This window comes from Leptinotarsa decemlineata, unplaced genomic scaffold, assembly GCF_025532065.1.
Source record: "Leptinotarsa decemlineata unplaced genomic scaffold, Ldec_3_MD MMD2_P_RNA_scaffold_5, whole genome shotgun sequence".
NCBI lineage: Eukaryota > Metazoa > Arthropoda > Insecta > Coleoptera > Chrysomelidae > Leptinotarsa > Leptinotarsa decemlineata.
In genome coordinates this window covers 7,348,567-7,362,509 of record NW_027412532.1, presented here as the reverse complement: position 1 = coordinate 7,362,509, position 13,943 = coordinate 7,348,567, and the positions used below count along the sequence as shown (strand labels likewise).

Sequence of the window (13,943 nt, the reverse complement as noted above, 5' to 3'; positions counted from 1 at the left end):
AAAAACTGGATCTTTTTTTTTCTCAGGCTCTTCAAATAGAACACCCTGTACATAGGGCCATTCCAGAAGAGTCTACACTTTGAGCTCCCAGAAAATATAGGAATTGGCTACTTTATTAACATCAGAAATGTATCTAATTGTTTAGGAAAGTATGAAAAAGTCATTGAATAAAAGCAATAACGTTTTTTATTCATTGCTGGAGAAAACAAGTAACAAAATGAAAACAATTTTAATTGAAAGGCATAGATTTACAACAGATGTTCAAATAATCTCCCATTTTGAACTATGCATAACTGCAGTCTATCAACAATTTCCCTTTGAACTTCAATGAAAGTCGATCTTGTAATAGACCAAAAAACTTCTCTAAGCCTATTCTTCATGTTTTCTGATATCGTTGGTTTCTATCGATGGACTTCTTCTTTAACATATCCCCATAGATAGAAATCTAGTAGCTTGAGGTCTGGGGATCGTGCTGGCCAGTGAATGGGTCTATCTCTTCCAATCTATTTATTCGCACGCCATCTGTTCAAAACCCATGCCCGATTTTGGTTGTGGGGAGACGTACTACCATGTTGGTACATCCTCCAACAAATTTGATAAACCATTTTGCAGAAAATCTCTATAAATTACAGAAGCGCATCAAAGAAATATGGTCCTATGACTCTACAACTCTTTCACGAAACATTTGTTTTTGTATCTCTAATAGGAAAGTAGATATCGTCTACCACCTATCGTTGATACACCCTGTATCATCAGATTCATTGCTATCACGGTCTTGAATATAGTTTGTCTTTCAGGTATATATTTATTGAAAAAACTGCCAAATCACTGTAATACGAGACATCTGAATTTTTTCCTTATTTGATAAGTATTACCAATTTTGGTACTTTTCAGTAATCTGTATATTTTAGGGATCCACTCCCGGCCCGTCTGAAAATAATGCCGAGGAATTACAAGATGAAAATTTCGAACCCGATTTTCCCAAAGATAAATTAGCCTCCTTAGATGAAAAGATATCAAACTTACGATGGGTCGTACCGGTACTAGCCGATCAAGAACTCGAATGCCTCCTGAAAGCATCCATAGACTTGGCAAGAAAAAATCTCGATACAAGATCGGAGGCTTGCCAAAGATTTTTCCGTGAAGGATTGACGGTGTCTTTCACGAAGATATTAACAGATGATGCCGTATCGAGTTGGAAACCTAATATTCACGCCTGCATCAATCAGAATTGTTTGAAACTCATCGAATTATGCGTCGTGAAGCTGCCGCACGACTGGTTCCCTCTTCTAGATCTCCTAGCAATGGTCCTCAATCCCAACAATAAGTTCCATAGTTTCAATTCATCCCGGCCAAGCGAGACGGCAGGTCCTAACTCAAACTTGTCGGAAGAGGAGCTTTTTGCCCGACCTTCTAGCGACCTTCGAAACCCCAGAGGCTGGCTCGTTGACTTGATCAACAGATTCGGGGAATTGGGAGGTTTTCAGGCACTTCTAGATAGATTTCAGTCGGGAAAGAATCTAAGCGTCTCGGTGGTTTTTGCGTTGGCTAGACCTTTTGGCTTGTGTTACGAATTCCTAACTACACATACAATCAACAAATATATTCTACCTATTCTGGTGAGTACTATGAAAATGATTATTTGTTTACCATCATCATCGTCAATGTATTCTAGTACTAAGTTGAATAGTGTTTGTGTTACCTTGCTTTACTATTTGAATAACTTATTTCTTTTTGAAATTTCACCCTTGTTTTTGTTTCGTTCATTGTCATTTTTGTCAGTTTTCTCTTTTTGTTTTTTTGAGATCCTTTAACGCTTTAATCATTAAGCATGGTTGGAGCCTAATACATCTTATAAATCAATTTTTCCAATGATAGGTATTCACTGTATATATTTATTTATTTATTTATTCATTAACGGGTAACACCCAATTAAGTTTAAGAGATTTCACAATAAATTACATGAATACAACAAATAATTACATCTAACTTGCTAAAGGTAAAACTAATTTATTGATAAAAAAAAAAAATAACAGTGAGAAAATAAATTTACTGAATTGAAATATTAATTAAATAAATGAATTATTAAGATAAGAAAAATTCAATAATTGAGGATGTTTATGTTTATATTTACTACCATTTACAATTTATTTCTGAGCGAGCATAATGCAAATTTTGTTTCGTTCAATAAAAAGAAGTCCAGATCGACTTTATTACCACCAATAGCAACTCTAGACAAGGGAGAGTGTTTACCGTAGTTACAACGATGAAAATCTATTGCAAATGTTTCTGTATTCCTTGTACTTCTAGAAGGAACATGTAAGCCAATTTGCGCTTGCAGTGCAGGGAAGTTAATAAGATAATTTAATAATTGGAATAAGAGTTTTAAGTCAGTTTCCACTCTACGACTACTTAGCTTCATTATATCTGCAACCCTACGAATATCATCTAATGAATGGTCCTTCAAGGGCATTTTTAACTTGAACGCCAAAAATTTAAGAAATTTGTTTTGTACCAGTTCAATGTTAAGTGCAGGACTTTCATAGGTGGGTGACCATATGGAACTGCAATAATCTAAAACTGATCTTACCAGGGTGAAATACAGCATTTTTATACATTCACTATTAGAGAAGTCCTTGGAAGTACGACAAATGAAGTCTAGCATTTTTGTTGCTTTGTTTATAATATAATTATAATGTAGGTGAAAGTCCAGTTGTTTATCCATCACTACTCCTAAATCAGTTACAAATTCGACACGTGTTAAAAGTTCTCCCGATATGTAGTAATCATAGTCTACAGTTGTAAGTACTCGATAGTACGTCATACATTTACATTTATTCACGTTGAGATTCATATCATTTTGTGAACACCATTCACTAAATCTGTTTGAATATGTCTGTAATACTAAGCAATCATCTGGTGTTTGAAATGTCTTGAACATTTTTAAATCATCTGCAAAAAGATGTCAGTATATTTTAAGTTAACTCTGATATCATTAATAAAAATGTTGAAAAGAAACGGCCCTAGATGGCACCTGCTAAACCATTAATTTCGTGAGATATGTATTCCTTGACTTTTACATATTGAGATCTGTTACTAATATAGCTTATCAGCCATTCCAATAGTGTTTCACAAAATCCAATTGCTTTCAATTTCTCACCTAAAATTGAACGGTTCACTGTGTCAAATGCTTTGGAAAAGTCAGTATAAATGACATCTACTTGATGTTTCTCCTCCAAAGCATTCAACACATACTGTGAAAATAACAGTAAGTTGGAAGTTGTTGATCTGCCTCTGGTAAAGCCATGTTGTTCATCTATAAGAACTTGATTAACTGAATCTTTGATTTCGTCACATACTGTGGACTCAAGCACTTTGGGTATAGCATTGATAATACTTATTGGGCAATAATTCTGTAAATTAGCTTTATCACCAGATTTATGAACAGGTGTTATGAAGCTTGATTTCCAGTATAGAGGAAATACACCTAATTTCAGAGAAGAAGAGAAAAGCGCTAATAATGGTTTTGCAAGTGTAAATCGGCAGTTTCTCAATAAAATATTTGGTATTCCATCCGGACCAGGACCTTTATTAATGTCTAATTCCTCTAGCTTGGTTAGAATTGTTCCCAGACAAATAGTGCAGTTACTTATGTGGAGGGTATTATCGTAATTAATTTCTGGTATATTAGTTTCAGTATATTATTATTATATATATTTTTATATATATATATATATATATATATATATATATATATATATATATATATATATATATTATTATATTTGGTTATATTAGTATATTAGCTCATTAGGTTTATAAATAGATTGAAATTCTATAGCAAAATTATTTACAATATCTTCATCATTTTCAAATTACTCTGAATATTAAAACACAAGAGAATTCCATTCTTAAAAATAGCAGTTTACACAAGTACGATACAAGAAAATGTGGTAACCTACATCAACCATACTCAAGATTAACCATTGGGCAAAACTCGCGCATATATAAAGGTATTCTCTGCTATAATAGATTTATAGATTTGTTTAATAGCAAAATTGATCTTGCCTATCTGAGGATTTTCAAAAACTCCCCGTACAAGTATTTAGAATCTAGGGCATTCTACTCGTTAGAGGAATTTCTAGAGACATGAACTAATATGTTGTAATTAGGTATATTTTTATGTATGTCTGTATTTGTTTTTTATACTTCTTCAAGTGCTGATTTTTATATTTGGACTAAATACTAAATTTACATCATATTTTGTGACGAGTCCAATAAGTTATACATTCTGTACTCCTTTTTGTAATAACTTCAGTGACAAATAAAGTTCTATTCTATTCTATCCGTCTATAGTGTCCAAATCACTTTTGAAGTCAATAATACTATATGAACTCATGTTTTATTCACATGATTTTAATACGATTTGTTGTGTGTATAACATTTATCGTTGATCTTCTTGGTCTGAATCAACTTAGATATAGGCACTTAGTCTTTTTCCGGTAAAGTTTTTAATTTTATTATTTATTATGTTTAACAATACTTTATATATTTATGCATTTAGGAACGTGATAGGTCTGTAGTTTTCACATATTATGTCTTTGTCTCCTTTCTTATATATTGGTGTTGTGATTACTTTTTTCATTCTTAATGTATTTAACCATATCTGTTTTTTTAATATATGTATATCTAATCATGTATTTTTTGTCCTACAAGTTTAATTTGAAAAGAAAATAATCTTTTTTAGGAAATGATTCCCGGTATACTTGGCAAATTGACTGATGATGAGCTGAAGAGGGAAGCAAAAAATGAGCAAAAAAGCGATATAGTCTCAGCTATTATAAAAGCGTCAAAAAATTTGGCGTCAAGAGTACCGAATCAGGAAGAACTAATAAGAACTTTGGAGGGATTTAGACTGACCATGATTCTACGGCAGTTGCAGATATCAAGTTTCAATGGAAAAATGAATGCCCTTAATGAAATCAATAAGGTAATATCGAGTGTTACGTATTATCCCAACAGACACCATGGTATGGATGAAGAAGAATATTTAACTCCGGAAAGGATGGCGGTAAGTGTATTTTTGACTATACTGTCAGATATATAGAGTTTGTGCATTCTTTATTTTCCCAAGAAACTATTGTCAGATATGTTAGGAAAGCCAATAATGAGCATGAGAAAATTGAAATTAAAAAAATGAGTGAATGGGTAAATCCGAAATAGGAAATGTCGAGAACAAAAAACTGTACACAACAATAACAATAAGTCCCACAACATTAAACAACCACTATTGTTCAATAACCGCAAAATATTCAGTTGAAACAGTCTCGAGCAACGACCCAATTAAATATTTGAAGGGTGTTCAAATAGATCAACATTTGATTTAATCCCCATTATATCACTTGTTCCGACTTTATCCAAAATTATTGAAAAAATCATAAAAAGGTGGCTAATTTACTTTCTCTATAATAACATATTGAGTCCACAGCAGTATGGGTTTCAAAACAACAAAAATACAAATGATGCAATTTTTAACTTTCTGCATAAGATTTATAGTGATATGAATTCTGGTGCCTATTCAGCAGCTGTATTCTGTGACGGAATCTTATTCCGGAAGCTGAAAAATTATGGTTTTGAGCACAGAAGCATTAGATGGTTTGAATCGTACTTATTGCATCGAAAGCAAATTGTAAGACTCAACCGACTCAAATGTAGGAGAAATCACAGCAGATGTCCCTCAAGGTTCCATCCACCCATATTGTTTCTATTGTATATTAACGATATAACACAACTGGATCTAACTGCTAGCATCACATTATTTGCAGACGACACAACGTTGCTGTGGCAGGGAAAAGATCTTACAAAACTAGCTCAATATGCCACTGTAGACATGGAAAAAATTAAGAGCTGGTGCAACTCAAATAAGCTTTCTTTAAACTTTGAAAAAACCCATCTCCTCACCTTCAATTGTGAACTCCCACCTCTTAGTTTGAATAACAACATTCTCGAGATGAAATTGTCCTCCAAATTCTTAGGACTTCACATTGATAATAAGCTTAAATTTGAGGATCATATTATCAAGTTGAATAAAAAACTTGCATCTGGCTGCTTTGTAGTGAAGTCAGTTTCGAAGGAACTGGGTAGAACCTTTGCAAGATCTGCGTACTTTGCCTTTGTGGATGCACATATAAGATATGGTATTGCCGTCTGGGGAGTATGCAGCAAAAGCATGCTGCAGACTGTTTTCGTTTTACACAAGCAAGCTGTCCGGTATGTGTGTGTGGGGCAAATTTCCAAGATCACTGCAAGCCATTATTCATTGAACAACGAATTCTGACAATAATATCTCTATTCATTCTTGAAACAGTAAGTCTGATTTATAAAAATATATCTGCTCGTGATGATATAAAAGAGCCACAAGCTAACTTGATCAGACTTCCCCTGCCCACAACAATGGTGAAGGACTCATTGATATACAATGAAATAAAGATGTACAACAAAATTCCCATATACCTGAAGAAATATTCTTTGAATATTTTCAGGAAAAAATTAAGGGGCATTCTGATTGATAAAGCCTATTATAGTTAGATGAATTTTACAATGACAACGCTTTTTATGAATTATAGTTTACTACTGTATGTCACTATAATATAGCATATTTTTTTTAAGGAAATTTTTTGAATTTTAAATTGTATAGCATTTATTTTGTTTCGTAAAAATGTGTTTGACACCCTATTTTATATAAATGGGCTTTTAGGAATTACTTTTATACTACTCTGACATAGTTCATAATCGTTTGTCAACAAGAACTCTTTCTTAGGACAATAAACGTATTTCTCTCTCTCTCTTTCTCTATGAATAATTTTTATATAGAATTCAGATGTTTTCAAATATTTTCTGAATAAGCATTCATTTTTAAATTTTTAAAAATTTTTAGGAAACTTCATCAAAGTAATTTCAAAACTATGACGATGGATGTTTAATAATTTTTAAACATATTTTCATTCTCTAAGAATTAGCTGCCAAAATTTGAAATTATGTCGGTTTGTTTTCATTAATAATTGAATTAATATTCAGGTCAATTACTCAGTAATTAATTTCTAATTAGTTGAACACTAACATAGATAGATGGTAAAAAGCAAATAATGGGGAATGTTCTCAATTTGGGTTATTACAGCAAATGCAAGTTTGAACAAAATAAAGTTGTGTTTAATACATGAGTTTTTCAAATTCACTTCGAAAAGTATTCAAATTGATGTTTCAAATGTTGGGTTTTAATTTTTAAAGGGATTTGTTTCTAATTCGCATATTGGCAACAGCGCCTATATCAAGTTGAAATAATTTATACGTACCTAGATATTCTACTTTGAAAAGGGAAAATTACCTTTATAAATCAACAATTAAGGCAAAATATAAATTATAGTTCAATACCACTTCCCCAAGCCACATAAACAACAGTTATTTTGTTATTTATTTATATAGAGGAAGATAGGTTAGGTACACATATGTCACAGAATGTCTCAGAACTGGGAACATAAGTAAATAGAACAGCACGCCTCTGAAATATGTCATATTTCTTTGTCTCATACAGGTAACAGATTCATTGTCCTTTAAACGATGTTGCCAAATGGTGAAATAGAAACGAATCCCTTTAAATGTTGAATGCATTATTTCATTTCTCTTTTTTAAGTATTTAAATTATTTTTTAAAGAAAAAGGTTGAAATAATAAGTTTAAAATGCTTTGTTTTAGAGCTCTTTTATGAAAACTACTTGATTTTCGTCAGGAGGAACATTCCCCAATAGGGGTAGGGGGTGGTGAGTGGGTCTATTCGACCCTCCAGTGCATCCTTTGAGGATTTATTATACTTCACAATAATTGTTTGAGAAAAATATATTCACCTTGAATATATCCCGATTGACACTACCAAAAAAATGTTGATTTTAAATGATAATTTGACCACTCCATATATATATGTCGATATTCATATTTCTTGGCTGAGTTACAATTTACTTTCCAATTTTTAGAAATGGATAAATGAAAATAAAGTACTAGAAATAGTTCTAAGAGATTCTCTACACCAGCCTCAGTATGTGGAGAAGTTAGAAAAAATTCTACGTTTTGTGATAAAAGAGAAAGCACTGAGCCTCAACGACTTGGACGCAGTATGGGCAGCTCAAGTTGGTAAACATGAAGCTATTGTTAAGAACGTTCATGATTTATTAGCCAAGCTAGCGTGGGACTTCAGCGCCGAACAGTTGGATCACCTGTTCGAGTGTTTCCAGAACAGTTGGACCTCTGCATCGAAAAAACAAAGAGAAAGGCTGCTAGAACTGATACGTCGCTTAGCAGAGGACGACAAAGATGGTGTGATGGCACACAAGGTGCTAACATTATTCTGGAATCTCGCCCATTCAGAAGAAGTACCTACAGAAATAATGGATCAGGCTCTCACGGCTCACGTCAAAATATTAGATTATAGCTGTTCTCAAGAACGGGATGCTCAAAAAACGGTGTGGTTGGACAAGTGTGTCGAAGAACTGAAGAACGGCGAGAGATGGGTGTTGCCTGCTCTGAAACAGATCCGTGAAATATGCACACTTTATGAACAAAATACGAACGGTGGTCATACTCAACGTACTCATCATATTTATTATAGACAAGAAGTGATAGAAAGATTGCAAAACCAGCATTCTTTAGTTATATTAGTTACGAATAGCCTTACTTGTTACATGGATCGATTACGTGTATTGTACAAAGAAAATCCCGAATTGACATGCGAAACTTACATCCCTGATGGAAGATACTGCCATGCGTTACAAGTTCAAGAAAGACTGAATTTCCTCAGGTAATATATTTTTATTTATTTATTTATTTATTGCACGGGATCACCCCTTTAATAATAATACAAGCATCAAGTGTAATAAACAATTTAAAAATTGAAGAAAGACTAAAAATTCACCTGTGATCTCTGGATGTAGATATAGATATCAGGCTATTATGGAACATACATATATATACAATTTGCAATAGACTAAATAGTGCAGTATTTGCTATAAGAAAAGTTAAACAACTTGTTAGCCAATCTGCTGCAATAACTACTTATGCACTGTTCGAATCCATTATTAGGTATGGCTTGTCTGTCTGGAGCTCGGCAGCTCAGTTTCATTTAAATGCTATATTCGTCATTCAGAAGAGGGCTGTAAGATCTATTATAGGAGCTAATTTTGAAGACTCCTGCAAACCAATCTTTAAAACGTTGAGAAACCATCACTAGAATGCTTAGGTTAGCAAATAAGAACAGCAGCTATATTGATTTGTTTGACTCATCCTTGTACTCTTTTAAAAATCAGGTTAAACGTATTGACCTACTATGAAGAAACTGCTGATTATTATTATTAATATTTAATTGATATTGTTTTTTTTTTATGGTATTCTATATTTGTTTGAAGGTGATTGACAATGTTTCATGATTAATTTCACTAGTTCGGACTTCCATTGTCTACTATATAAAATGATTTGAAATCCCTGAAACAACTAAAAAAGAAGAATTAAAAATGAATAGCTGAAAATAAGAATTATATTAACCAAAATAAACCTGAAATGAAATAATATTGAAATAAAATACAAGTAAAAATAGAACAATTGAATAAATAAAAATAAAGAAATGAAAAAAGAAAATAAAAAGTAGAGATTCCAAGTCACGTAAGTTAACGACGTTTTGATTGTTAGTATCTACAATCGTCTTCGGGTGATGACTGGACTGATTCCTCCGAGAGATGACTATTTATAGGTCGTTCGAGTACTTTCACTTATCCCTGCTTTCCATTTTCCGCTTCACTGGTTCCGTGGGAGATGACCGTTTTGGCGGATAATGTTACCGGATCTGAAGCAGGTTCTGATGTTGTACTTGGAACCAATTCTTCTTATCCTCTCTCTTTTTTAGTTGTTTCAGGGATTTCAAATCATTTTATATAGTACACAATGGAAGTCCAAACTAGTGGTATTCTATATTATTAAACAATTGTTTATTTTTTCAATCACGCTATTTATGTGTTCATTGTATAATGGCAAGTTCGTAAATAAATGAATAAATAAATAATGACACTTTACTCTCTGATAATTTTTGTAAAGTTACTATATGTCAAACAAAACATTAATAGTTACTCTGTTGTGTCCGATATACACGGTCACAATACTAGAAATAAAGATAATTTCATTATACCTCAAACCTGATTACAAAGAATGGACTATATCATTGATATTAAAATGTACAATGCCCTACCTCTTACAGTACGTTCTCTGAACTTTACTAAATTCAAAAAACATTTAAAGACATTACTTAGGGAAAATGCCCTATATGGTATTAATGACTTTTTCCATTCATTCTTTGGACCATAGAGCAAAGATGCCTTTCACGATTGTATGTATGTACTGTATTATTTTTATTGTATTGTATCTTCTAAAGATTTTATATTTTACTTTTGGCATATGTTAATTTGATGGTATTTTGTGACATGTTCTAAAGCTGTAGCTTTGTTATGAACCAAATAAAAAATTTGAATTTGAATTTCAAGTGAACGGTCAATAGGAGAGTGTATTCCATTGTTTGTATGATGGAAGGAAACGTGAAACAGCACATTATTTCTCAGAGTTCTCTTTGGGACATGTAAGTGAATCCTCTCGAGAAGTTCCGAGCATGTAATCAGACCATTCTGCTAAATAAGTCTAGGTTAAGACTGTTCAAAAGAAATATATAATCATGATTGTCATTTATATCTTTTTGGTGTCTGCCCAGCAGCTCTTAATGTGTACACATGTGTATTCCACCTCATCACTTCTGTAATATAAAGAAAATTTAATAAATAATGTAATCGTTATAATATTTGAGAAAAAACAAGCAGTGTTCAATAAAACTGCAACAAAAATAATTCAGTGTGCATCCTCAATTTTATCAGAGATTACATACAGATCAATCAATATTATACAGAAATAAACGAAATTTGAAATTGTCAACAAGTTACATAAAAGTAATGAACATTTTAAAAAGATGAAATATTCAAATGTATTATCATTTTCATCATTATAAGTGGGTGAATCTATTGAAAACACTTTCTCATACATGCTGTCTCTCGTCCCACGTTTTGCTAATCAAGTTTGCATCATCAGGAGATGACTAAAGGTGTGGGAGAAGTGTTTTCAATAAATTCACTTTACCAGAGGTCCCAAATTCTGCTTAATGAGAAGATGAGTTCCAAGACTTTTTTTACAACAAATCGGTTGTGAATGCCTAAAGAAACACAAACACTGAATTTTTGATTAATTATTTTTGTGATCTTCATTTATTATGATTGTTTCCAACATTCACATTTGTTTTGTTTTTCAGTATTGAAGAATCTTGCATATGTATTATCATCAAAACAGGTTTTTGATGACAATATTGAAACAGTATAACAGTTTAATCCGAAAACTGATCCTTCTTAATGCTAATATCTCACTTTTTTTAGATTTCTTCTGAAAGATGGACAACTATGGCTGTGCGCTGAACAAGCTAAACAAATTTGGCAATGCCTAGCCGAAAATGCAGTATTCCTGTCGGACAGAGAGGCCTGTTTCAAGTGGTTTTCCAAATTGATGGGGGAGGAACCAGATCTTGACCCCGGTATAAATAGAGACTTTTTTGAGAATAATATCCTCCAAATAGATCCTGTTCTTCTAACGGAAAGCGGGATCAAATGCTTCGAACGATTCTTTAAAGCTGTTAATATGAAAGAAGGGAAACTCAAAGTGAAAAGGAGACTATTATTGACCGAAGATCTGGATCTGATAGGTCTTGATTATCTCTGGAAAGTGGTAACGCTATGTTCCAACGATATCGCTTCTCGGGCGATTGAACTCCTGAAGGAAGTCAGTACGAATTTAGGCCCTAGATTGCTGCAGTCCCAGTTGGTGTTTCACGAAACTTACATCACCGAGTGTTACGATAGGCTTCGGGCTCATTACGACACATTGACAATATTGCAAAAGTCTGTGAATGACAAAGAATTCGACACTGACCAAATACAGAATAGGATTAAAGCTGAGGCTGTGAAAATGTGTAGAGTGATGAAAGTTTTGCAAGAATATATGAGCGAATGTGACAATGCCTTTGTGGGGGAAAGGAAAATCTTGCCTCTGCACAGAGCGTGTCACGGGAAGCACCTCACTCTGATTGTGAGACTATCCAGTCCTAATAGGCAAGTGGAAGACTTGGATCTGTACACTCACTCGAATGATACGTTAGCTTCTTTGAGGAAGTATATATTGCGAAGGATCAAACCAGGGATGCACTGTAAGTTGGAATTGTTTGTGAACGGTGAGCCTCTGGATCCAGCCGACGACAGAAAGTTGTTGTCACAAATTCCTATAAGAGATAAAATGGTGAGTGGTATTTTCATTTTTACATGAATTCTAGGATGGAATGTAAACAAATTATGTTCAAAAAGTTTTGTTTTTTAAATAATAGTTGGGGCAACATAACCTAAAGACTTGAAACGCTTCAAATGATTTTAGAAAATCTTTCTCGTCGATTACTCCACTTGTGAATTTAAAAACCTATATAATATACACAGCAAATATCGATATTCTATAAGGTATTTCTTACAATTATCAAAAATGGATAAGATTATAATCTGTTTTTAATCTGTTTATCCACTAATCATTCCAGTTACGAAAAACAACTTCCAGAAGTATAAAATTGTGCGAGCTAAGGATTAACGAGGTCTTGCTTTTTTAACGTGCAATTCTTAGCATGGGTTGAACGATATATAAAGAAAATCTATTGTCGGTCGTAGGGCTTGAACCTCCATTCTATATTGCGGTTGATTGAATGAATAGAACAATTTACACCTAACAATTTATATAATAATCTTTATTGAAATAAGAAACCTAATATACCTATCTATAAGTGTAATAATAACACTAGCACAATGAAATATAAAAAAATGTATGTAAAAAAATTTAAAATTTGAGATTTAAACTAGCATGTAGCCGGACAATGAACATTACATATAAAGATTTCAGTATCATATGTTAAGTAACATTTAAATAGATAATGAAATATAGGTACATATAAACATTAAATTATTGTTAAAACAGTGATCCCACATATTACTTTAACATTATGGCTTTAACATTAAATTGACAAATACAAATAAATAAATAAATACAGCTGTGGCCCAATATAATTTCTGTCAGATTTTCAATACAATATGGTATAATGAGAGATATGAAAATCATTCTAGAAGCATCAATCTGTTTAAAATCTGTTTTTCCGTTAATCAGCTGCCGCCCCCATACGAACGACAACTCTCAGAAGTTGAGAAACTTGTGCGAGCTGAGGACTAACGAGGTCTTACCTTTTAACGTGTGATTCCTACACGGTAACAAGGAGGAATAGTTGTTTTTTTGATCCCAATTACCACATATTTTAGAAAGTTTCTCTGAACTGATTTATTTCTTTGGTTGAGAAGTACAGTTGAAAGAAAAAAAATCAATGCACAGTAACGAAAAAAATGTCAAGTCCAAAAGTAAATATGAAAAACATAAATGTAAATAACTACATGTAAGTTTTGATAAACATCCATGAGTAATAGAAGTATAAATGTGAATAGTTGTAGTCTATAAAAAAGTCAATATAACATAAACAACACAATGGGGAATGTTCCTCAATTTGGGTTATTACAGCAAATGCAAGTTTGAACAAAATAAAGTTGAGTTTAATTCATGAGTTTTTCAAATTCACTTCGAAAAGTAATCAAATTGATGTTTCAAATGTTGGGTTTTATTTTTAAGGGATTATATCAAGTTGAAATAATTTATACTTACCTAGATATTCTACTTTAAAAAAGGAAAATTATCTTTATAAATCAACAATTAAGGCAAAATATAAATTATAGTTCAATA

At 32.5% G+C, this 13,943-nt stretch overlaps 1 protein-coding gene across 4 annotated transcripts in view; it reads left to right on the top strand.

The window, feature by feature from the left end:
- The window catches only part of LOC111517205 (ubiquitin carboxyl-terminal hydrolase-like faf), a 43,096-nt gene that overhangs the window by 3,753 nt on the left and 25,400 nt on the right, over positions 1–13,943 (top strand). For all 4 annotated transcript variants that reach the window (XM_074169410.1, XM_074169409.1, XM_074169411.1 and 1 more), the window contains exons 3-6: positions 912–1,619; positions 4,748–5,071; positions 8,027–8,847; positions 11,507–12,419. In XM_074169410.1, the coding sequence (XP_074025511.1) occupies positions 912–1,619; positions 4,748–5,071; positions 8,027–8,847; positions 11,507–12,419 (2,766 nt within the window). The remainder of the gene's footprint in view (positions 1–911; positions 1,620–4,747; positions 5,072–8,026; positions 8,848–11,506; positions 12,420–13,943) is intronic.